The following is a 25201-nucleotide window of genomic DNA, read 5'->3' as shown; positions in this document are numbered from 1 at the left end:
GGTTTTCAGGTCCCCTGGCTGCGTCCCACCAGTGTCCATGCCGAAGCCACTAGAAACCAGCTCTATATGCAGCTCTATTTGTAGACTTTGTAAGGCAGGAGCTGGTTCACAGAAGCTACTAGGACCTGTGGGAGGGCAGGCAGGGCAGGCTGAGGAAGAAGGGGTAGGAGAAAGGAGAGAGATGAGCCAATGGCTGAGTGAAGGTCAGCAGGGAGCAGAGAACCACAGCTGAGGCCTGAGAGCAGAGCAACGATTATTTCAAAAGGACAATTCAAGGGCTGGAAGTGTTGACCCTGCCCTCAGCCTCATCCAGACTGCCATGTTCTCCACATTACTGGGCATGGCTGTCTAGCCACATGGGTCTAGATCAGAGTCTGAAATCTTGCCAGGTTGAGTTCTGAGAGAACTTCCGGTTAGTATGCCTCTCCCTCTCTTGAGTTCCAGCCAGCTCAGTCAGGCACTGGGGCCTGCCTTCTCATTTGCGGGTCTCCAGGTCCCCCTCCCCCTGCCTCCTGCTCCCTTCACTCGGGGAATAGGGGAGCCGAGCCACCTCCTGGCCCACCTGCCCTGGCTCCTTGGACCCTCCACTTCTAATCCCAGGAGAGAACGCAAGGGGATCAGGAGACCAGGCAGAAGGCAACAAAACCTGGGGCCCTGTGTCTCTCACCTGTGTATCCAGGAATGTGCTGATAGGACAGCGACACCATCCTCCCACTAGAGAAGTTGTGAGCTGTCAGTGATCAAAGAAATTGAGGAAGAGGATTTGCAAAAGAGGCCTAATTCAGGCCAATCTTCCTCTTACTGAATGGCTCAGCTGGGGGCTCACCTGGTACCAGGATGCTACCTCCTCTAACTAAAGCACAGGGCATTTAATATGGCAGTAGCCAGTGAATAGCGCATGCGAACCAGGGAGGCCACTGCACCTGACCGTAGATAACAATTGACAAGACTTTCATCCCAAGACTATCTGAAGCTCTGGCAATTTGCTTTCTCCCTGGAGTATGTGGGAGAATGTTAATATTTTATATTCCGTTAAAATATTTATAGAGTGGACAAAGTTTTACTTAGGAAATCTACCTGACAATGGATCCTAGCCCTAGTGGGGAAGGACTTTCTGTGCTTGGCCAACTGGAGGATGCCTGATTTGATGAAGAGTTTTGGCCTAAGGCCTAGCATGAAAATTTTTTCAAAATTGCTCATCCGTTGTAGGAAGCAACTGTTTGGAAGGCAGAAAGCCTGTTGTTTTCTGGGCATTTCGGGTGGAGAGAGGTTGCTGGTACCTGGCCTGGGAGAGAAGAGAGCATATTGCAGGAGACCCCTCATCAGGAGACCTCTGGAGCTTCTGAGACAAAACACAAAAAAGGAAAGTTGCAAAGGAATGCTAGAGAGACCTGACTTTGGGACAGGCTGCAAAGAGCTCTTCAAATGTTAAGCAAGCAATCCCTGCCCTCACTATTTGTCAAGTGTCTACTAAGGTCAGACACTCTCCTGGATGCTGAAGATATAACTGGGATGAGGCAGATGCCGATCTTGCTTCTGGGATTTCTATTCCGCCCACCAAGGCAGGCAAATCAAGTATGCACATCAATATGCCATTTCAGATGGAGCTGTAGGAGAAAATTAAAACAGGGTAAGGGAATGGGCAGTGAGTAGGGTGAGCTCCTACAGAAGAGGTCAGGAAAAGGTCTGTCTGTAGGTGACATTATTTTTTTTAAGTTTATTTATTTTGAGAGAGAATCCCAAGCAGGCTCTGCACTGATGTGGGGCTCAAACTCACAAACCATGAGATCATGACCTGAGCCGAAATCAAGTTGAGCACTTGACTGACTGAGCCCCCCAGACACCTCTCTGTAGGGGACATTTAAATTGATACTTGAGGGGTGCCTGGGTGGCTCAGGCGGTTAAGCGTCTCTTGATTTCAGCTCAGGTCATGATCTCATGGTTGGTGACTTTGAGCCCTGCATTGGGCTCTGTGCTGATGGCTTGGAGCCTGCTTGGGATTTTGTCTCCTTCTCTCTGTCCTTCGCTTGCTGTTCTCTCTCTGAAAATTTATTGATTGATACTTGAATGTCAAGACAATTAGGTGCTGTGGTTGGCTTTATTTCCATCCTCAGATGTAGCTGGAGTGATTATCAGAGGGAGGAGCCCCTAGGTGGCTATCTGGGCCCTAGGTCCATAGACCTCCCACTATAGCTGCCCCTGTGTAGCCACATCTCTATCAGCATCCAAAGAGCAAAACATCGTGTGCTCTGGGGATGTGCCTGGGCTATGTCACGCTCACCAATTCTGGCAGGAACACAGTAGTTAAAAAAAAAAAAAAAAAAAAAAAGCCTTAGGAATAAAATAAGAAACAGAATATCCTTTCCTGATGATTACCAGAGACAGGCAGTGTAATTTTAATTAACCCAGCCTTGTTGGGAGATAAATTTACTGCTCATTCTACAAAAACACCCAGCTCATGGAACACTGAGTCACTCTGATCTTTGACTTCATAACACAAAATGAAATACTTCTGAAGAAATACAGGATTTCATAACTCACAGTAGAATCAAAAGAACAGAGGGTCCTGCTTTGGCATTTCTTTCTTTCTTCTTTTTTTTTTTTTTTTTTAATGTTTATTTTTTGAGAGAGAGAGAGAGACAGAGTGTGAGCGGGGGAGGGGCAGAGAGAGAGAGGGAGACACAGAATCCAAAGCAGGCTCCAGGCTCTGTGCTGACAGCACAGAGCCCGATGCAGGGCTTGAACTCACAAGCTGTGAGATCATGACCTGAGCCAAAGTCAGCCGCTTAACTGACTGAGCCACCCAGGCGCCCCCTGCTTTGGCATTTCAAAATTGGATAGACCCTTCGATGAGAAGGCCATAGTCATAAACATTAATGGAATTCTCTTAACAGGATCTCAACTTTGAGTTAAAATGACCAAACTTTTCAGCTTAGAGTAATAAAAGATTTCCAGATACAAACCCCTCTGGTCTACAAGCCTCATGCTAACCGCTCAACAGCCACCTGTAGTCAGTTTGAGACGGGTTGGAAGGAGCCCATTGCATGGCTGGGCCCATTCCTCCCATGTATAAGCAGAGAAAACTAGTATGGAAGGCAGTAGAGACTGGCAGAGGGCAGGGTGAACAGGCATGCAGCGAGGCTCACGGGGGAGAAAAGGCCAGGGCAGTCGTAGGCAGAGTCCAAGTCTGTACTTCCTGGGCTGCTGTCATTGCCTGAGGATCCCAGCCACAGGTCACAGGAGGCCCTTGGTCTGGAAACGGGAATAAGAGCAGCTTAGGTTGCCAAAGGTGTTGCGGGCAAATTAAACTCAAACTTTTGTGGGATACGTTCCCTTGAAAATAAAGAATGAAAATAAAAATCAAGAACCACTGCTTTCTATAATGGTCCACTCAGAGGTCCCAGTGTCATTTACTGCATTGCCTTGAAAATGGGCAAATTCTGGAAGCCAATCCATCCAGTGAGGAATTTTACTTTCAAATAATAAAGGAAAAGAAAAAGGAAACTAGTCTGAATAGGGTGGTGTTTATTCAAAATCATTTGGGCGAAGTCTATGGAATAAAAAGATGGTATATGTCTTATCCATTTTATTTTCTTTTTAAAAAATGTTCATTTTTGAGAGAGAAAGAGGGTGAGAGAGAACGAGTCAGGGAGGGGCAGAAAGGGGAACTGGGGAACAGAGAATCTGAAGCTGGATCTGGGCTCAGTACTGACAGCAGAGAGCCTGATGTGGGGCTCAAACTTACGAACTGTGAGATCATGACCTGAGCCAAAGTCGGAAGCTCAGCCGATTAGGCCACACAGGCACCCTATTTGATTTTCTTAAGTTGTTGGGAGATCAGTTCAATAAACATAATGAAAAAAATATGCTTTTAAAAATTTTTATTTTTTGTTATAAAACAAATATACATATATGTATAACAAAAATTCAAAACTTCTGCAAGATATGAATAGACAGCCAACGTCTCACATAAATAAGCCTATTGCTCTCTGGAAATAATACAGGGCCCTTAGATGCTCTCATTAGCTTGAAGGGTGGTTGCAAACAGCATAGGAAAAACAGCCAGGACGAAAAATGGGATTGTGTGGCTTGTATACAGTGGTGCTCTGGGAATTTATTGGGTGCCCGTCACCTCTTTTCATTGGCAGCTTAACATTCTCTGTTTCTCTGTTCACAAGAAGACAGTGTGTCCTGTAATATGTCCACTGATCAAAACATGCAAGTGCTCTGACAGTAAAACTGGATAAAAATAATTTTAAAAATCCCGAGGCCTGGATAGGTATTGGTCAGGTGTAGGAAATACCGTGAAGACCAAAAATGTTTGGGAGTCTTGCTGCCACAGCAACAGTTCTGTGAGAGCCCTTCTGCCACTCAGTATTCCACATGGAGGCCAGTCCTCCTTTCACCCAAATCAGCACCCTCCTCCTGATACCCTACACCCAGGCTGCTGCTCCAGCTCATCACTGTCGTCTCCACGTGCTTCACTCCAATAAATAAGGATGCAATTATCCCTTATGTTTGTCATGGGCAGCACCTGGTACCCAGAACACCAGAGCTACTCCCCTGCCCTGCACCTGTCCTACACTGACCACCACCCCCCCTAGCAGGCCCTCTGAGCCTGAGGGCTCCAATCAGGCTTCAGGGACTTTCTGCTGTTAGCCAGCCCCAGTGTTCTAGAATTTGTCTTTCCAGCTGAGACCAATAAACTATCAGCTGAAGTCAGATTGTGGGCTGGTCAAAAGCCATCATCACTGCTGTCAAAACCCAGATCATAGAGCATATTCTTCTCTGGATCCTTGCACAGAGGGGACTCTGAACTTCCAAGGTTGAGGTCACTGAACCAGCTCATCTGGTGGTCCCCCAGGGAACTTTTAGAAAGCAGGCTGTTGTCTTTGGAAGAATGCCCACTGAGCTGCAAGATGTTCTCCTGTGCTGCCCTCACTGTCTTACTGGGCATGACTGTTGCTCTCAGAACAGGGATGACTGGTTTTGTGGGAGTCCTGGAGCCCCACAGATGCAGGGACTGAGCAAAGGGTTCCTGCTGCTCCAGGGGGAGCCTTTGTGGGCCAGAAACTGGAAGCTGAGGATATTTAGAATTGAAAGCACAGGTTTTGCTAGGGGTTTGTTCTTGCTTCCTGGTTAGGAGCCTGCTTCTGCAGGCTTTCCTGGGCTGCTGCTTCTTGCCTTTCCCCCCTCTTTCCATAGTTCTGCCTTTCTGTGCAGTCACCAGCCTTTGTTCACAAGGGGCACACGAAAGCACACCTTCAGCTTGACTTTTTTGGCAAGTGTTCTTAATGCTGGATTCAAAGTCCAGGGGTATAAACCTTGAGGCTCCTTGGGAAACCCAGCTCCAGTCACAAGGAACTTTGTGGCCTGGGGAACCAGAGCCATGATTCTCAAGGCTGGTTTTATTAAGAGTCCAATTCTGGCAGTTGGTCTGCACTGCCTTGTCCTTTACTCGCCTGCTTCTTTTGCCGGTTCCAGCGGCCATCAGCACAGCCTCTCCTTGGAGAGCATCACTTTTTGCTCCCTCAGTATAGATAGCAAACTCCCCAGGCTGCAGGGAGCCCATACTAAGATTCCAGACAGCAGGGATGGCCTGAGTCTGCCACGTATCTGGTTCCTCAGAGGCATATCTGTCCTGCCTGGTGAAACTGAGGCTCTGGGCCAGAGGTAGTGAGGTCTGGGAAGTGCTGTCTTTCACATGCCCAGGTACCTGAGGGACTGAAATCAATCTCTTCAGCTCTGCTAGGACGCTGGCCACATTCAGCTGGCCTAGCTGCTCACACAGCTGCTGGAAGTCCTTACTCTGCTGGGCAACTAAAACTTCAAGGTGCTTCAGGTCGGACTTCATTTCTATAAATTCTGCTTGTCTCTAGGGAAAGACAGCGAGAAAGAAAAGAGTTATGGACACTGCAACTCTGAATGCACAGTGAAATGTGCAAACCAACCAAAGGATGTGTTGGCAGAACCACAGCTTGTCTTTTGCTGGGTGCTTTACAGAGGAAGCATGGTAACACTCTGGAGTAGGGCCCCTGGGCCCCACATCATGCCGGAGAACCTTTGAGGAGGAAGTTGGCCTCTACCTTGGTCCATTACAAGAAGTCCTGTCTGGCTTCTGTTCTTGGCTGAAAAAAATTGCAACTTTAAAGGTGTCTCTCTGGGACTTAGTGACAAAACCAAAAACATACTTGAGGTCTGAAATCATTGTTGCACTATATGCTAATTTGGATGTAAATTTAAAAAAATAAAAAATAAAACAGGTTCATAAAAAAATAATTAAAAATTTTTTAAAAACACAACATACTTGAGGAAAGAGGTTGGGATCCACACTTACAGCTTCAAATCTCTTCTGTATCTCGAGGATAACCTGCTCCATGTTGCCTTTGTCATGCACAGTTCCCAACAGCAGATCACTCTGGGCCTGCACAGTCTCTTGCACTAAATACAGAAAAATGACAATTACCTCACGAAGACTATGGCATGCCTCACCCTTCCCAGACCACAGTGTGGAGAGGGAGGAGCTAGAATCTGGCATGGGGCACCTGAGCCTGCTCTGCTAGTGCCCAGAACTCTACTAGATCAGCCTTGGTGAGGAGAGAAAGCAGAGTAGGGCAGTTCCTCCACTGTCTCTTCTTCCCTCCCTCCCTGAGAACATCCTGGCCAAGGCAGACTCAATCTCAGCACCTCCTAGGGACCCTGAAACCTGCTGCCTAGATGATGGCGCCAACCTCCTCCTTGGCCCACCTTCTTGGTCCCATCATCAGAGTATTCTCTCAAGAATGTAGATATGATCATGCATCCTCTGAAACCCTTGCTGAAACTTTCAATGGCACCACACTGGCCACTGGATGAAGTCCAAATCTTTAAATTGGCCATCAAGACCCAAGCTCACTTCCTCTTACCTTCTCTATCCACCTCCACATCTCTGAGCTCTGTTTCCCAAGCAATCTCCCTCTCGCCACTGGCCTTGTGCATGCCGTTCCCTTGGCTTGGAATCTATCCTTGCTTCTACCCAGGTCAACTTTACCCATTCCCCTCAGCCACCACCTCAGTGCAACTCATTCCCATTCTTCCTTCTCTCAGGAGTCCCCTCCTTGAAAAACAGCATTTCCTGGCTGGCTTGGGGGCTCCTTCTCTCTGCTGCTGGCACCATGTGTGTGCTCTACCATCACTTATCACCCTCCACTTATGTATCCCCTCTTTACACTTGGGCTGTAATGAACTTGGTGACCTGAGTGCTAACCACTCAGGACTGATACTGATTCTTCTCTCTGGCATAAAGAGATTTGAAACACACACACACACACACACACACACACACACACACACACACACAGTCTTAATAACACATTGTGTTGCAATCAATTATTGTCATCCTCTTCTAAATGGCAGTTCATGTGAAGATGCTCTTAAATTTATTCAACAAATACTTGATGGGTATCTACTATATGCTATAAACTGTTGTAAGTTCACATACATCTTAAATGCATAGCAAGTACAATTTACAAATAATCTGGAATAATACACCAGATATTCCTTTTATCTTCTTATATATATAAAGAGTGTTTCAAGATTCTTTATTTACTTTTGAGATAGAGAGAGACAGAGCATGAGCAGGGGAGGGATAGAGAGAGAGGGCGACACAGAATCCAAAGCAGGCTCCAGGCTCTGAGCTGTCAGCACAGAGCCCTACGCGGGGCTCGAACTCACAGAGTGTGAGATCATGACCTGAGCCAAAGGTGGACGCTCAACCGACTGAGCCACCCAGGCGCCCCAAGAGTGTTTCAAGATTCTTGACAAAATGTTTTTATTTTAGATGGGTGAAAAACAATTTGGTAACAAGAGAGTACTTAACTCTTCACAATAAATGTAAGGAAAACCAAAGTAACATCTGGTGCTTGAAAAGACAGGATAATAAACCCAAATTAGATCTTACTTGAAAACTTCCCTCACTCTGATAGGTGCTTTGTTAGTTCCCCATGTTTTAATTATTCTGTCTTTTGTCTTCTCTTATCAGCCAAAGACAGGAATTTACCACATGGTATCTCATAAAGTTTAAGTGATTTACTTAAGAGTTTCTCTTTAAAATAAAACATAATTACCTTCTTAAAAGGAGTCTTACATTTCAGATTTTTTTAAAATGCGTATTTATTTTTGAGAGAGAGAGAGAGCACGCATGAGCAGGGGAAGGGCAGAGACAGAGAGAGAGGATCCAAAGCGGGCTCTGCACTGACAGCAGAGAGCCTGATGCAGGGCTCAAACCCACAAACCATGAGATCATAACTTGAGCCAAAGTTGGACACTTAACCAACTGAGCCACCCAGGCATGTGTTCACTTTCTCTCTCTCTCAAAAATAAACATTTTAAAAAAAATTTTAAAAAGCATATCAAGGGAAAACATGAGGCTCAAGAAATGTCCATTAAAGGATAGTGGGGGGGGGGGTACGATAACATAAAGAATCAAGAAGAAGAATAGCATCAAACATCTCAATAACAAAACTAAAACTAGAAGACAATGGATCCATGCCTTAGAAATTTTAACGGCAAAGAATTTCTCACTTAGGATTCTAGACCCATGTGGAGATAGAAGAGATTTTCAAACATGCAATGTATAAAAAAAGTTATCTCCCATATACTTTCTCAGAAAGCTACTAGAAGATGTGTATCACCAAATACAAGTGTAAGCCAAAGTCCAGGAAACAAAGGAATCCAAGACTGGGGATGAAAAAATAATTTGATCCTCAAAATGATGGTGAAGAGAAGTCCTAAGACTGGGACCTCAGGAGTAATCTGCCCAGTCTAGAGCTGGAAGACTGAGCTCCAGCCAGGATGTCTCTAATGAGAAAATGAAACAATTCCTGATGTGTTTGAACACATTAATTGGAGATTTACAGTTTTATCTGAAACTTATTATCAGATACTGTGCTAGGAACATGGAAACAGTCTTGAACAAAACTATCTACTCCATATATGAATTCTGCAATTTTGAAAAGGAGAAAATGACAATAAACAAATAAACATGAACATAAGTGAAAAACTGTAATAAATGCTATGATAGGGATTATAATAAAAATAAGAGGGGGAGCATCTACTTCAGATAAGATCATCAGAGATGGAGATATTTAAGGTGAAACCAGAAGGATTAAATGGAGCTAGTCCTGCAAAGATTAGGGGAAGGTTGTTCAGACAGAGAAAACAGCAAGTGCAAAGTTCTGAGGCAAGAAAGAGCCTGTTATGACAGAAATAGACAAGCCAGTGTAGTCTTGCAAAGTAACAGTAAGAAATGGTAAATTTTATGTGTATTTTACCACAAGAAAAAAAGTAAGAAATTTTTAGAAAGCAAATGTTCTACTATTTCTCAATACAAAGTTAAATTCCCTATGTCAACCAATTAGAAAAAGGCTGTTTACTTATGTTTCAAGTACTGGATTCCTGTTCCTAAACTCAATCAGTCAAATATTCTTTCAGACATCATTGCAGATATTTGTAGTAGGAAGCAAATGTAATTATCCTATCCTAGATAAATTCCTAAATAGCAATGTTTCCTAGCAACAGTAAACATCACCAACCACAAAAGCAGAGAATGAGGAAGGCAAGCAAAGTGTTCAATTCCAGATTCAGTACTCAGAAAGCATCTATCTGTGGTCCCGTTCTTTCCTTGTCCCCTAAGAAACCTATGTTTGGGATCCTCTCTTTCACAGGATTTTTTGTATTGAGCTCATTACTTCCAAAGTCTGTCTATATATATATATATATTTTTTTTCCTTTTACAAAGTTAATTTGGGGCGCCTGGGTTGCTCAGTCAGTTAAACATCCAACTCTTGATTTCAGCTCAGGTCATGATCTCAGGGTTCGTGAATTTGAGCCTTGCATCGGGTTCTGTGTGGACAGTGTGGAGCCTACTTGGGATTTTCTCTCTCCCTCTCTCTTTGTTCCTCCCCTGCTCCCTCGCTCTCTCAAAATAAATAAACTTTTTTAAAAAATTGCTTTTTTTTTTTAAGTTTATTTAAGGGGCACCTGGGTGGCACTTGACTATTTATTTATTTTTAAAGCACCTGACTCTCAATTTTGGCTTAGGTCATGATCTCATAGTTTGTGGGATCAAGTTCCACGTTGGGCTCCCTGCTGACAGCATGGAGCCTGCTTGGAATTCTCTCTCTCCCTCTCTCTCTCTGCCCCCCCCCACTTGCTCACACACACACTCTCTCTCAAAATAAACATTAAAAAAAATTGTTTAGGAAAATAACTTAGTGGCCCCTGAGTGGCTCAGTTGGTTAAGCATCCGACTTCAACTTAGGTCACGATCTCATGGTTCCTGAGTTCGAACCCGCATCAGGCTCTCCACTATCATCAAAGAGCCCATTTTGGATCCTCTGTCCCCCCACCTCTCTCTGCCCCTCCCTTGCTTATACTCTCTCTCTCTCTCTAAAAATAAACATTAAAAAAACCCCTCAAACCTGTAACAGTATAAAAAGGCATACAATGAAAAATGACCCATTCTCTTCCATGCAGACCTCAGTTCCACTTCCTAGATTTTAACATTATGAGCACTTTCTGGGATTTTGCATGGATACATTGATACATGTGTATATCCATATATAGATTACAGATTGTGTTCGTGTGTGTATATGTGTGTGTATGAGTGGTCCTTTAGAAGGGGACTCATTTCATTTCTGCTTTCGCTGTAAACATCAGATATTTTTAGCTTTTTTATAACAATGCCATTTAAAATCCAGTTCCATATTCTGGACAATAACTGTTTTCTTAGAAAATGACTTTTTTATTCATTTCTATTTTAGTGTTCTGACAAGGGCTCTACTGACATCAGATGAGATTCTGATGCTTTTGCAATGATGGCCAGTAATTTTCCTTTTACACACTCCATAGTTTTGCTTTCCCTGCTGTGCCAGTGAAAGCCTGATGAAAGTCTGGGAGCCTCCATCTATAAGAAGAGATTCCTCAGTCTCTCATTTTTGGGGGGGATACCCTTCCCAATTTTCACTGACTGGTCACACTCCTCCACAAGATGTGTCCTGGAGTAAACTGTGTACATACGAGCAGTACCTTACTGTTATTATTTAACAATGAATAGATATTTCCATTTCAACATAGTTCACAAAGATAGACCTCATTCTTCTTAATGATTATATGTGCTTTGCTTAAGAAGACACTGCTGCACTCCAAAATTATAAAAATGTTGCCCATGCTTTCTTATAGTTTTTTTTTTTTTTTTAATTTGAGAGAGAGAGAGAGCGTGCATGTGCTTGAGGTGGGGAGAAGGGCAGAGGGAGAGAGAACCGTAAGCAGACTCCATGCTCAGCACAGAGGCCGACACAGGTGTCTATCCCACAACCCTGGGATCATGACCTGAGCCGAAAACAAGAGTTGGACACTCAACCAACTGAGCCACCCAGGAGCTCCTCTTATAGCTCTTTTTATGACTTAATAATTACACTTAATATATTGATTCATATGGAATTTATTTTTATGTAGAGTTATCTATTTTCCAAAAGAGACATTTTCTGATTTTCAGTACAGCCCCTCATTTTTATTTTCCTAATGATCGTATTTTTCAATAGAACCGATACCTATTAGATTGTACTGCTCTCTACTGAGGCTAACTAAACCTAAACTAAAGTAGGATGTGAATGGCCTTGGCAATTCATTCTATTACTCTGGTTCTTGGTCCTCAGCTAAAGAACAAGAGGAGTTAGATTAGATGCCTTTGAGTGATCCTTCTGGTTGAACAGGCAGACTGTGACTAGGGAAAGATTTCATGACCTCATTCTGTGAAGGCGCCCATTACATAATAGCACAAGAGAGTACTTTCACACAACATCTTTTCTCTTTCCCTTTCCCTTACAAGCCACAGTCAGTGCATACTGAGGGCTGCAGAATGTATTGACTGGCAAATTCAGGGCTTCAGGTCAGCTGGACTGGGCCAGACCAGATGATGATAGAGGATTTGTCTGGTTCCTCTTTCAATGACTAACTTCCTGATCCTCATCACTACCTACCAAGAAAGGGAATGACTCTGGACAGACTACTTGTGCTCATTTTCAAGAATGATCTGGCTTTCTAATTAATATGATGCTACACTGTCTGTTACTGTTTTCCCTATCAATGTGGCTCCTTCTCCTAAATCTTACCCTCTAAAAAGGAACCGTCAGGGGTGAAGGATTGGGACCCCTATGCCTACTATAAGCCAGACCCAGTTCTAGTCCTCACTCTGCCTTGACCTTGTATTGGGACTTAAGCACTTCCATTTCCCGTACTGGACTAAGAATGTCACATTTTTGCTGCAACCCTCCTTTTGCATTTCACCTAGTTTTAAATGTAGAAAGCGAGAAGAGTACTCTCCTTGGACACTTCCAAATGAGTTATTCTATCATGTTACACAAAGGAAGCATTCCTGATTTGCTTCTGCTCTTTGTCTTGTTACTTCTTGTGAGGATAATAGTCCCAGGCTTCCAGAACTGATTTCCAAACAGATGCACAGTTGCCCTGTGTGGGGGATACCCAGGTTGGAAGCCAGCAGACAGTACAGTGCTTTTTTTACAGACAGATGGAGATTAATTTCTAAGCCACACAAAGGCATTAATTTTTGTAAATCATGAGCAATCCATCCCAAAGCATTTAAATAAGTTGACTTCAATTTGTTTAAAATAAAAAATAAACACACAGAGAAATGCAAACAAGTGCAGATGCAGTCATCATCTTGCCATTTAGCTGAGAAGCTGTTGGTTCTACAGAGGTGTCCACCTAAGGAGAGCTGTGTTATGGCTCTCTTCTGTTTAGTAAGAGCCAGGACCATGGTTTTATCTAAACATAAATCACTACTTGGCAGAGCATGGGACTTTACAAACCACTAACTATAACTGAAATGGAGAAAGATGCTGTGATTCACTACGGAATAGCTCTCACTGAAACCAAGACAGAAAGAAGAAGAGGCGGTGACTGGAGTATTTCTAACTCCAAAGTGAGCAGAGTCTTTATTTCTAAGTCCTAAGGGAACAATGTCTTTACAGACAGCATAACCAGCAATTCATTTGGGACTCAGGGATGCTGCTGATTCACTTCAGGCAGTGAGATGAGAAATCTGGCAGAGCTAGCCTACCCAGAGGCAGTGGGGTTACTGGGTGGAGGATTAGTGGTTCACAGAGGGCATCTAAGGACCAGGAACATCCCCATACATAGGGGTTCCTACTATCCAGTTCAGCGTGCTCCACATCTCTTCAAGACTAACCTTATGTACCCATCCTCTCATCTGAAATACTGTGAAACCTCACCACTGGCAGAAACATGGCTAGGGTCAGAAAGTTCAGTTCTCTGCTCACTAGTGCCCTCTGCTGATAACCCCAAACACGAGATACTCACATGTCTTGGCCACAGTCTCCAAACAATCTAAAATAGATTGACTTCTTGAACTGAGATGTTCCTCAGACTTTTCCACAGATGCCTGCAACTAAGAAACCCGAAATTAAGAAAAAATTCAGACTGTTGCCTTATTTTACTAACTTGGAGTATTGTCATTTAATGATTAAAAAAAGAGTTAAAATCTTGCTATTCTATTTGAATTAAGGTCAATGCAATGTAATTATTAAACTTCTTAAAACGTAAAATGTTCTAATTTCTTGACATGTAGCTATACTTACCTTGTGAATGCTTTCTCTGATATGGGAAATGAAGTTGTATAGAGTCTCACTAGAATGAGCAAGAAAAAAAAGAAAATGAATCTTTGTGAAATACTGAAAATGTACCAGAATCAATTCCATGAACATGGCAGGCTGTAAAACAGTGCTTAGTTAGAGCTGGGAGACTCAACCCTGAAAAACCTTAGTGTCCAGCCATAAAAAAATTAGAACATAGACTTTTCATGACCATTGCCAAAGCAAACCACTTTTTTCTTTTTAAAATCTACTCTAGGGGCACCTGGGTTGCTCAGTTGGTTAAGCATCTGAATCCTGATATGGGATCAGGTCATGATCTCTCGGTTGTGAGACTGAGTCCCACATCAAGTCCCACGTCAAGCCCGGTGCCAGGCTCCGAGCTGATCATGGAGCCTACTTGGGATTCTCTCTCTCCCTCTCTCTCTGCCCCTCCCCCCTCATTCTCTCTCTCTCTCTCTCTCTCTCTCTCTCTCAATAAATAAATGAACATTTAAACCTGCCAGATACCAAAAAAAGAAGAAGAAGAAAATAAAATTTACTCTATATGTATCTTTAAAAAGGTTAAATATTAGGGGCACCTGGGTGGCTCAGTAGGTTAAGCATCCAACTCTTGGTTTTTAGCTCAGGTCATGATCTCAGTTTTGTAGATTCAAGACCCACATTGGGTTCTGTGCTCTACCCCTCCCCTACTCACACTGTCTCTGTCTCCCTCAAAATACATAAAACTTAAAAAAAAATTTTTTTTTTGCTAATTTTTATTTTTAGCAACTCAAGTAATTACTACAGTAAAACAGGCCAGCTTTTGTTTTTATAGCAACAATGGCTTCAGAAGATAGTGGTTTCTTTCTGGTAGTACAAAATTCCTGGATATATCTTAGTCTAAAGACTATTATTTTGACTGTAAGAATGGGTAGAGACAATTCTGGGAGCAATAGTAATTTCTAATGAAAAAGAAACTATTACAATTATTCCTCAAATGAATATCCCACTTTTGAAAAGATTCACACATGGATTATCATGAAAAATTTTACAGATTTTGTTTCTCTAATCTACACAATATAAACGCAAACATCAATTTTTAAGTCCAAATAGAACTACTATTCGTACCAAGTCTTTTGGATACTCAACCTACTGAGTCAGCCAGGTGCCCCTAACATTTTCCTTTTAAAGTCAGTCTAATTGTTCTATAAAATTTTCATTTTATTTTATTTACTTATCTTTTTTTTTTTTTTTTTTTTGAGAGAGAGAGAGCATGAAAGCAGGGGAGAGGGGCAGAGACAGAGTGAGAGAGAATCCTAATCAGGCTCCATGCCCAGCACAAAGTCCGACACAGGGATCCTTCCCACAATGCTAGGATCATGACCTGAGCAGAAATCAAGAGTTGGACACTTAACCAACGGAGTCACCCAGGCCCCCTCACCCCCTGCATCAAATCTCTTAAAAGCAACATATAAAGTGATATGGCAATAGGAGCAATGCTTTAGAAATTTTGAAGAAAAATAATGAACCAATCTAGAATTCTAATTTGCAATCAAGTGTGAGGGGAAAGTAAAGAATTTCAGATATGCAAGGTCTCAAAAAATTACTTAGGTGCCATGCATCTGTTGTCAGGAAGTTTCTGGAATATATGCTCCACCAAATCCAAGGAGTAAACTAAGAAAGAAAAGGATCCAAGTAGCAGAGAATCCAACATTGGAGAGAAGAGGTAGGAATGCCTAGGACAATGGTGAAGGGAAGATTCAGAATGACAGCTGCACTGCAGAGCAAGTTCAGATAAGAATTAGGAAGAATGACTCTGAGAAGAAAATGACACTGAAAGAATTTCTGATGTGTTTGAATATAAAACAAAGAGCTTTTTAAATTTAATTTTATTTTTTATTAAAAAAATTTTTTAATGTTTATTTATTTTTGAGAAAGAGAGAGAGACAGAGACAGAGCATGAGTGGGAAAGAGCAGAGAAAGAGGAGACACAGAATCTGAAGCAGGCTCCACACAGCTCGACGTGGGGCTTGAACTCACGGACCATGAGATCATGACCTGAGCCAAAGTTGGACACTTAACCAACTGAGCCACCCAGGAACCCCAAACAAGGAGCTTTTTAACTAAAAGTTCTGTGTAGAATTTGGGGAAAGACAGATTCCTACATAGAAAACTCAGCAAAAAAGAAAACAAGACAATTTTTAACATTAGGAAAATATAATCATAATACATATAATTTTTCTAGGCTATCCAGATAAGGATTTAAAGATTGAGAAGTGATTTAACTGAGGGGCACCCGGGTGGCTCAGTTGGTTAAGCGTCTAACTTCAGCTCAGGTCATGATCTCACGGTCTGTGAGTTCGAGCCCCGCGTCGGGCTCTGTGCTGACAGCCTAGAGCCTGTTTCTGATTCTGTGTCTCCCTCTTTCTCTGCCCCTCCCCTGCTCACACTCTGTCTCTCTGTCTCAAAAATAAATAAACATTAACAAAATTTTTTTTAAAAAAGAAAAGTAATTTAACTGAAAATGTCCATACAACTATATCGGGATGATGGAAGAGGAGAAGTTTATGATGGAGGAGGCAGAGAAGCAACTTTTTATTCCAGGGTAGCGAGTCATTCTCTGAAGCTGAAAAATCAATAAATGATAATATAAGTTATCTAACATATGCCATAAGATATATGGAGGTTAAGTACTGTCATAGCTAAAAAGGTTGCAATTTGGTTGCAAAAAGGAAAAGGGAATTAGAAGTGGAGAAAGAGGGGTGCCTGGGTGGCTCACATCTGACTCTTGATTTGGGCTCAGGTCATGATCTCATAAGTTCGTGGGTTTGAGCTCCATGTTGGGCTCTGCACTCTCAGTGGGGAGCCTGATTGGGATTTTCTCTCTCCCTTTCTCTCTACCTCTTCCCTGCTCCCTGCTCATTCTCTCTCTCTCAAAACAAATAAATAAACTTAAAAAAAAAAAAAAAAGAAATGGATAAAGATAGGCCTGGTGTTTTTCATTATAATCCTAATTATAGTTTTAAAAAAACTATGTACATGTAATAACTTGATTGAAAAAATACATAAAATTTTAAAGATGTCTAAAGTCTAATAATGCTACCAAAATGCTGCCCATGAAAGCCTCTATTAAATATAATATGTAACAACCTCACTCCTTATTAGTACAATTGGAAACCAATGTTCCCAACATGAAACTATATTATACAAATTAAATACTGTTTGTATATAATTTTATATTGAAATGTTTTATATATATCTGATAGCTCCCATTACCTTAACTGTTTTTTAATCCTTGATTACACCTTGTCTGAATTGAAATGTCAAGTTCTGATTTATCCAAAGTCCTTAAAAGATGCTTAGTAAAGAGAGTAAAAACATTGAGTGCTTGATAATTGAAACTTTCATTAAAAGCTACTGTTCATTTGGAAGCAATTATTATTCTTTACCAAAATAAAATAAAAAAGAATGCTCAAAAATAGAGATTTCCCATCTGCCCCAATATTATGTATAAGTTCATGGAAGTCAATTGTGACCTAATCTTTTCTCTAGAAAAAGTCAATTGGGAAATTCTGTTCATCTGAGCTAAAATGCACACGCACATGCACACACACACACACGCGCACGCACACACACACACACACACACACACACACACACACAAAACCTATTTTTAAGAATGGAAGGAAGTTCTTTAGTGCCCTATGTTGAATTATTTTGCTTTGAAAATCCACTCATTTATTCAACAACTATTTATTGAGCCCTCTTTTATGACAGGTCTTTGGTTATAAGTTTTAGTGATGTGGAGTGAAACTCAACTCCCTACCTTCAAGGAGCTTACCTAGCTGTTTTTAATGCAGTTTCCAAAATCCATTCAAATTGAATGATCTTTATTTAAAAAAATGATCGAAGCTTATTGAATCAAATATGCTTATTGAGATGTTCAATAACAATGTATTTAAGTAAATTATAGTACATGCAGAGCTGACAGCAACCTCGCATGAAGACATAGCTGTATCAATTGCTTACAGTCAGCATTTGTTCTGAATGGTGAGTGTTCAAGCTGTATTTTTTAAATGTTTATTATTTTTGAGAGAAAGACCTTGAAGGGGGAGGGGCAGAAACAGAGGGGGACAGAGGATCCAAACTGGGCTCCGCAGTGACAGCAGTGAGCCCAATGGGGACTCAAACCCATAAACTGCATGGGGGACTCGAACTCACGAACTGAGAGATTATGACCTGAGCAAAGTCAGACACTCAACTGACTGAGCCATACTGACTGAATAATACTATATTCTTACAATAAAGTAAGCTAAAGAAAAGAAAATGTTAAGAAAACCATAAGAAAAAATATTTACAATACTGTAATATAAAAATTTGCATATAAGCAGATCTGCACAGTTCACACCTGTGTTGTCCAAAGGTCAACTGTATTTGTCCTTCTGTGTCTGACTTATTTAACATAACATCCTTCAGGTTCATCCATATTGTCACAAGTGACAGAACTTTCTTTTTTAAGGCTGAAGACTATTCCATTATATGTATATACCACTTTTTCTTTATCTGTTCATTCACTGATTGACATTTAGGTTACTCCCATCTCTTGCATATTGTAAATAATGCTGAAATGAATATGGCAGTGCAGATATCTCTTTGAGATACTGATATAATTCCTTTGGACATATACTTAGAAATGGGGTTGCACCAATTTACATTCCCACCATCAATATATAAGGATTCCCTTTTCTCCACATCCTTGCCAACACTTATAAACAAACAAACAAACAAACAAACAAACAAATATTTTATAATAGTCATCCTGATTGATGTAAGATGATATTTCATTGTGGTTTTGATTTGCAATTCCCTGGTGACTAGTGATGTTGAGCACCTTTTCATACACCTGTTGGCCATTGTATGTCTTCTTTACATATGTGTATATTCAGTTCCTTTGGCCATCTTTTAACTGGGCTATTTGTTTTTACACTATTGAACTGTAGGCGTTCCTTATATATTTATTAACAGTTTATCATATATATGGTTTACAAATATTTTCTACCATTCCATAGGCTGCCTTTTCATTTTGCTGATTTTTCCTTTGCTGCATAGAAATGTTTTAATTTGATGTAATCCCACTTGTCTATTTTGGGTTTTGATGATTGTGCTTCTGGTATCATATTCAACAAATCATTCAGAAAGCTAATGTCAAGAAGCTTTTTACCTATGTTTTTCTTCTAGGATTTCTACAGCCTCAAGTCTTATGTTTAAGTCTTTAATCCATTTTGAGTTGATTTTTATGCATGGTATAGGATAAAAGTCCTTTTTCATTTTTTTGCATATGGATCCAGTTTTTCCAACACCATTTGTTGAAAAGATTAATATTTCCCCATCATGTATTCTTGGCACTCTCTCATGCTGTATTAAATATTTAAAACATAACCTTTGAAAGGTCTATATGATAGAATACAGTGAAATCATTAGAAATGATTTTGTAGATGAAACAGAAACATAATCGTTAAAGATTACTGAATTTAAAAAGCAGATTGAAAAACAGTCCATAGGAAATGATACCATTTTTTATTTTTTTAAATACATAAAAATAGAGCAGAGTTATATAAAACGTTGTTAATGGTGGTTCACAGAGTAAGCTGATTCAAAAGGCTCGATTGAGAATCTGACAGACGGCAAGATCTCTGCCCAAAATTCCCACTCAGCTTAGATGTGCTCCTTTGGATAGAGTCTTTCCTGACTCCCAGTCAGAGGTGGGAGCCAATCCTCATGCCTTCAAAGCATTTGGATGCAGGCTCTACTACACCATTTACAACTTTGTATTTAGAGTAGGAAGTCCAGAGTCTTCATTTTAGGCTGGTTTGTATCTGACTCTATTTTCTGTTTAAGTAGTTCCTCAGGTTAGGGATCCTGGGGAGAAGAGCCTCTTTTTTCCTCTAGAGGTTGAAGTGCCAGGGACTTGCTTTCTTAGCCTAGGTTCTTTTCTCACATATAACTTGCAGACCAGGAGTCAGGAGAAAAAGACCGTGAGTTCTCTCTCTAGTGGCTGTGGCTCCAGTAGAAGGAAGATAGAGCTCCAGGGTAATGGTAAAAGTGTACAGGATGACATTGGCTACTACACTGGACAGGAGTGGGCAGCAGAATCTGTACTGGCACAGCAGTTCATCTTTTCATTCTCTTAACAGTGATTGTTGCAGAGCAAGCATTTTAAATTTTGCTTAAAAACAAACAAACAGAGGGGCACCTGGGTGGCTCAGTGGGTTGAGCACCTGACTTCGGCTCAGGTCATGATCTCACGGTTTGTGAATTCAAGGTTCTGTGCTGACAGCTCAGAGCCTGGAGCCTGCTTCGGATTCTGTGTCTCCCTTTCTCTCTGCCCTTCCCCCACTCCTGCTCGCTCACTCTCTCTCTCTCTCCTCTCAAATAAATGTTAAAAAATTAAAACAACAACAACGACAACAACAACAACAAACAGAGGCGCTTGGGTGGCTCAGTCAGTTGAGTGTCCGACTCTTGATTTCTGCTCAGATCATGGTCTCGTGGTTCATGGGATCAAGCGTCGCATCAGGCTCCACACTGACAGTGTGAAGCCTACTTGGGATTCTCTCTCTCCCTTTCTCTCTCTGCCCCTCCCCTGCTCACATACACATATTCTCTCAAAGTAAAATAAATAAACATTTAAAAAACAAACAAACAAAACCCCAGGAAACTCAAAGCCAGAACTTTCATACTTTGAATTCAGGTTTCCTTCCCCAATCTACCTGCTACCATTTACTTTTCATAGTCCTCAAACGCCACATGAACTGTATTTAGGGCTTTTAGGTGCATTCAGTGGGAGAGATGGGATGGAGTATGCTTACTTTGTCATACCCAGAACCACAACCCATTCAAATATTCTCTTAAAAAATTCCTTTTCCATTGAAATGAACTTATTTCTATTGCTTACAAACAATAACTCTGGTCTAATTGTATAATTTATCCAACAAATGCCTGTTTTCCTAACCAGACTAACAACTTCAAAGACAAGTTTGTAGTACTGGGCCCAGCACAGTGTTTATTTAATGAATGAATGAAAGAATCTCACTATGGTAATCAACAATTATTGAAAGAACATGGTTATTTTTATAATCTATTTGTCATTCTTAGGTGATTCATTAGTTATGAGACTAATCTGTTTTCTCAAATATTACAGGCAAAAAACAATAATCCGGGTAATGGCCATCCACTGGTGTACCCAGAGTCCTCCTTTAATGGGGAACTGATTCTTTATGCATCCAAAAAGTGGTTCTGGTGAGGATTCCCAGTCACACCTCCCTCCTTTCACCCCTATGACCTAAGCAAGCCTACCAGAAGCCTCCACTAGGATTTTTCAAATTCAAACAATGGAAAAAGAATCCCATTCTTTGTGTTGGTAGGAAGCTGGTCTTTAACAGGAAAGAACAAAGAATAGATGGACAGAGAAGCACAGAAAAGAGATTCTGATTTGATTTCATTTCCTGTCCTTCCCAGATTGGTTAAAAGAGTTAATTAATATATCCTCTGTTTTGTCAAAGCTAGTTTGAGGTGAGTTTTTATTTGTCACCAAAAGAGTTGTAACAAACGCAATCTGAAAGCTTAGGCTTCTTTTGAGATTTCTAACCCTCCATAAGCCCTTTCTATAAGTTTGGGAAAATATGTATTTTCAAAACACAATATGTAAATCCATGTCCTATAAGTTTGTAGCATCTCTTATGTTTGAATCCTGCACCGTGTCTTATCACTTTCCTGTTTCCATATTTACAGCGGTATGCTTTCTCTCATTTAAAAATTTCTCAATCCTTTTCACCACATTTTTTTTTAAGTAGGCTCCACACCCAACATAGGGTTTGAACTCATGACCTTGACATCAAGAGTTGCATGTTCTACTGACTAAGTCAGCCAGGTACCCCATTCTTACCACATTTCTGACAAGCACTTATTGACAAAAAAAGTCTAAAATCTAGAATCTTGGGTCTTATTTTTGCCAGAATTTATTAAAATTATGATTTTTTTGCCTACATAATAGTCAATATCTTAAGCTTGATTTTTTTCATGGAGATTCTTCAGAGTCCTCATAATTTGTTCTCTCTGTATAAATGTTATATATATTTTTGCTATCTTGTAAATAATTGTTAACAGAAACTCATTTCACTACAAAAAAAAAGGAAATGTTATAGGGAGAGTGAGCAAGGAAGGAAGAAAATATCGAAATAAACTTCACATTTCAAAAAACCTTTTTTAGCTGCAGAAATCTTTTTTTTTTTTAAGTAATCTCTGTTGGGGAACCTGGGTGTCTCAGTTGGTTACGTGTCTGACTTCAGCTCAGGTCATGATCTCACGGTTCATGGGTTTGAGCCCCATGTCAGGCTCTGTGCTGACAGCTCAGTGCCTGGAGCCTGCTTCAGATTCTGTGTCTCCCTCTCTCTCTGCCCCTCCTCAGCTTGGATTCTGTCTGTTTGTCTCTCTCTCTTTCCAAAAATAAACATTTAAAAAAGTAATAAATTAAAAAAAAATCTCTGGGCCCAACATGGGGCTCAAACTCACAACCCCAGGATGAAGGGTCACATGCTCTACCAAATGAGTTGGCCAGCCTGCCCCTGCTGCAGAAATCTTAATCAAATAAGATATAATCCCATGCCCAGAGGGAAAAAAATTAACACTGATCTATTTGAAGAAGAAAGTGAGTATAGCTTCTCATCTGCAGTACCCTACCATAGCCAAAAGGGGCCTCTGAGAAACTGGTAGGGTCCTAGAGCCTGAATTCCTAGGGGAAAGAAGTCTCTCAATGTCTGGAAAATGTTTATTTACCAATAGAATCAAACACTCCAAATAGAGCATTTTGCTTTTCTCACTAAAGGAAGATAGGTATTCAAGAGAAAGGATACTTAGTCTAAGAATTCTTTAAGAGGGGCTCCTGGGTGGCTTGGTCTGTTAAGCACCTGACTTTGGCTTAGGTCATGATCTCAGGGTTCATGGGTTTGAGCCCTGCGTTGGGCTCTGTGCTGACAGCTCAGAGCCTAGAGTCTGCTTCAGATTCTGTCTCCCTCTCTCTGCCCCTCCCCCACTCATGCTATCTCTCAAAAAAAAAATGTTTAAAAAATTAAAAACAAAAGAACTTTTAAAGAAATTCTGGCTCTTTCAACATAAAAATACTAGTGGTGACACTAAGTGATACATCTTCACTGTCACAGAAATAATAAAGTATATCTGTGCTTGAAAGTTAGGATTTCATGATATGTAAAGATGTTGCCCTGATAACTTAGTACCCAAAAATGAACAAGTTAATATCCTCAGTGACTTCAACTTATTTATTTACAAATTAATATAGCAGCCCTAATTTATCTCATGTATTTGCTAAGGTAAATGAGTAAATATAAAACTAACAAATAAGGGGTGCCTGAGTAGCTCAGTCGGTTAAGCATCTGACTTCAGCTCAGGTCATCTCACAGTTTATGGGTTTGAGCTCTGCATGGGACTCTGCACTGACAGCTCAGAGCCTGCAGCCTGCTTCAGATTCAGTGTCTCCCTCTCTTTCTTCCCCTCCCCTGCTCCTGCTCTGTCTCCCTCTCTCTCTCAAAAATAAATAAACATTAAAAAAAAAAAAACTTAAGTTAAGACTATATGTAAAATTTAGGGTCTATCTTAAAAAATACCAACATGTTGCGGCACCTGGCTGGCTCAGTTGGTGGAGCATGTGACTCAATCTCAAGGTTGTGGGTTACAGCCCCATGTTGGGTATAGAGATTACTTAAAAATAAAATCTTTTTAAAAAATACCAACATTTCAAAGTGAGAAAATCAGCCTGAATAGCCTGCATCAGCTTTTTAAAGAATTCATGGGCTGTGCTCACTTCAGCAGTACATATACTAAAATTGAAATGATACAGAGATTAGCATGGTCCCTGAACAAGGATGACAGGCAAATTCGTGAAGCATTCCATATTTAAAAAAAAAAAAGAAAGAAAGAAAAAGGAAAAAAAAATTCATGTGCTACATTCTTGACCCTGAAACAACTTTTTTTTAAATTTAATTTAGTTTTTAAATTTATACCCAAGTTAGCTAGTTAGCATATAGTGCAACAACGATTTCAGGAGTAGATTCCTTAATGGCCCTTACCCATTTAGCCCATCCCCCCTCCCACAACCCCTCCAGTAACCCTCTGTTTGTTCTCCATATTCAAGAGTCTCTTATGCTTTGTCCCCCTCCCTGTTTTTATATTATTTTTGTTTCCCTTCCCTTATGTTCATCTGTTTTGTATCTTAAAGTCCTCATATGAGTGAAGTCATATATTTATCTTTCTCTGACTAATTTCACTTAGCATAATACCCTCCAGTTCCATCCACATAGTTGTAAATGGCAAGATTTCATTCTTTTTGATTGCCAAGTAATACCCTATTTTGTGTGTGTGTGTGTGTGTGTGTGTGTGTGTGTGTGTGTGTGTACATCTTCTTTATCCATTCATCCATCGATGGATATTTGGGCTCTTTCCATATTTTGGCTATTGTCGATAGTGCTGCTATAAACATTGGGGTGCATGTGTCCCTTCGAAACAGCATACCTGTATCCCTTGGATAAATACCTAGTAGTGCAGTTGCTGGGTCGTAGAGTAGTTCTAGTTTTAATTTTTTGAGGAACCTCCATACTGTTTTCCAGAGTAGCTGCACCGGTTTGCATTCCCATCAGCAGTGCAAAAGAGATTCTCTTTCTCCGCATCCTTGCCAACATCTGTTGTTGCCTGAGTTGTTAATGTTAGCCATTCTGACAGGTGTGAGGTGGTATCTCATTGTGGTTTTGATTTGTATTTCCCTGATGATGAATGATGTGGAGCATTTTTTCATGTGTCGGTTGGCCATCTGGATGTCTTCTTTGGAGAAGTGTCTATTCATGTCTTTTGCCCATTTCTTCACTGGATTATTTGTTTTTTGGGTGTTGAATTTGAGAAGTTCTTTATAGATTTTGGATATTAACCCTTTCTGATACATCATTTGTAAATATCTTCTTCCATTCTGTAGGTTGCCTTTTAGTTTTGCTGATTGTTTCCTTTGTTGTGCAGAAGCTTTTTATTTTGATGAGGTCCCAGTAGTTCATTTGTGCTTTTGTTTCCCTTGCTTCCGGAGAAGTGTTAAGTAAGAAGTTGCTGCGGCCAACGTCAAAGAGATTTTGCCTGTTTTCTCCTCAAGGATTTTGATGGCTTCCTGTCTTACATTTAGGTCTTTCATCCATTTTCAGTTTATCTTTATGTATGGTTAAGAAAGTGGTCCAGGTTCATTTTTCTGCATGTCACTGTCCAGTTTTCCCAGCACCAGTTGCTGAAGAGACTGTTTTTATTCCATTGGATATTCTTTCCTCTTTGTCATTAGTTAGCCATATGTTTGTGGGTCCATTTCTGGGTTTTCTATTCTGTTCCATTGATCTGAGTGTCTGTTTTTGTGCCAAAAACAACTTTTTAAATGTTTTTTTTTAACATTTATTTATTTTTGAGACAGAGAGAGAGAGAGAGCATGAACAGGGGAGGGTCAGAGA

At 40.8% G+C, this 25201-nt stretch overlaps 1 protein-coding gene and 1 non-coding gene across 4 annotated transcripts in view; one reads left to right on the top strand and one right to left on the bottom strand.

Moving 5' to 3' along the window:
* Positions 1-3864: 3864 nt before the first annotated feature.
* IHO1 (interactor of HORMAD1 1) overlaps positions 3865-25201 on the bottom strand; it is a 35754-nt gene continuing 14417 nt past the window's right edge. For all 3 annotated transcript variants that reach the window (XM_023248722.2, XM_045050100.1, XM_003982219.5), the window contains 4 exons: positions 13659-13707; positions 13381-13468; positions 6338-6441; positions 3865-5875 (listed from right to left, as the gene is read on the bottom strand). In XM_023248722.2, coding sequence (XP_023104490.1) covers positions 4736-5875; positions 6338-6441; positions 13381-13468; positions 13659-13707 — 1381 coding nt within the window. In that variant the 3' untranslated portion in view covers positions 3865-4735. The remainder of the gene's footprint in view (positions 5876-6337; positions 6442-13380; positions 13469-13658; positions 13708-25201) is intronic.
* Positions 23522-23625, top strand: LOC111559586. The gene has a single exon (XR_002740715.1). It is a non-coding gene; the product is annotated as a U6 spliceosomal RNA (small nuclear RNA).

Source organism: Felis catus, chromosome A2, assembly GCF_018350175.1.
Source record: "Felis catus isolate Fca126 chromosome A2, F.catus_Fca126_mat1.0, whole genome shotgun sequence".
Classification (NCBI taxonomy): domain Eukaryota; kingdom Metazoa; phylum Chordata; class Mammalia; order Carnivora; family Felidae; genus Felis; species Felis catus.
This window is presented reverse-complemented; position numbering and strand designations above follow the sequence as displayed.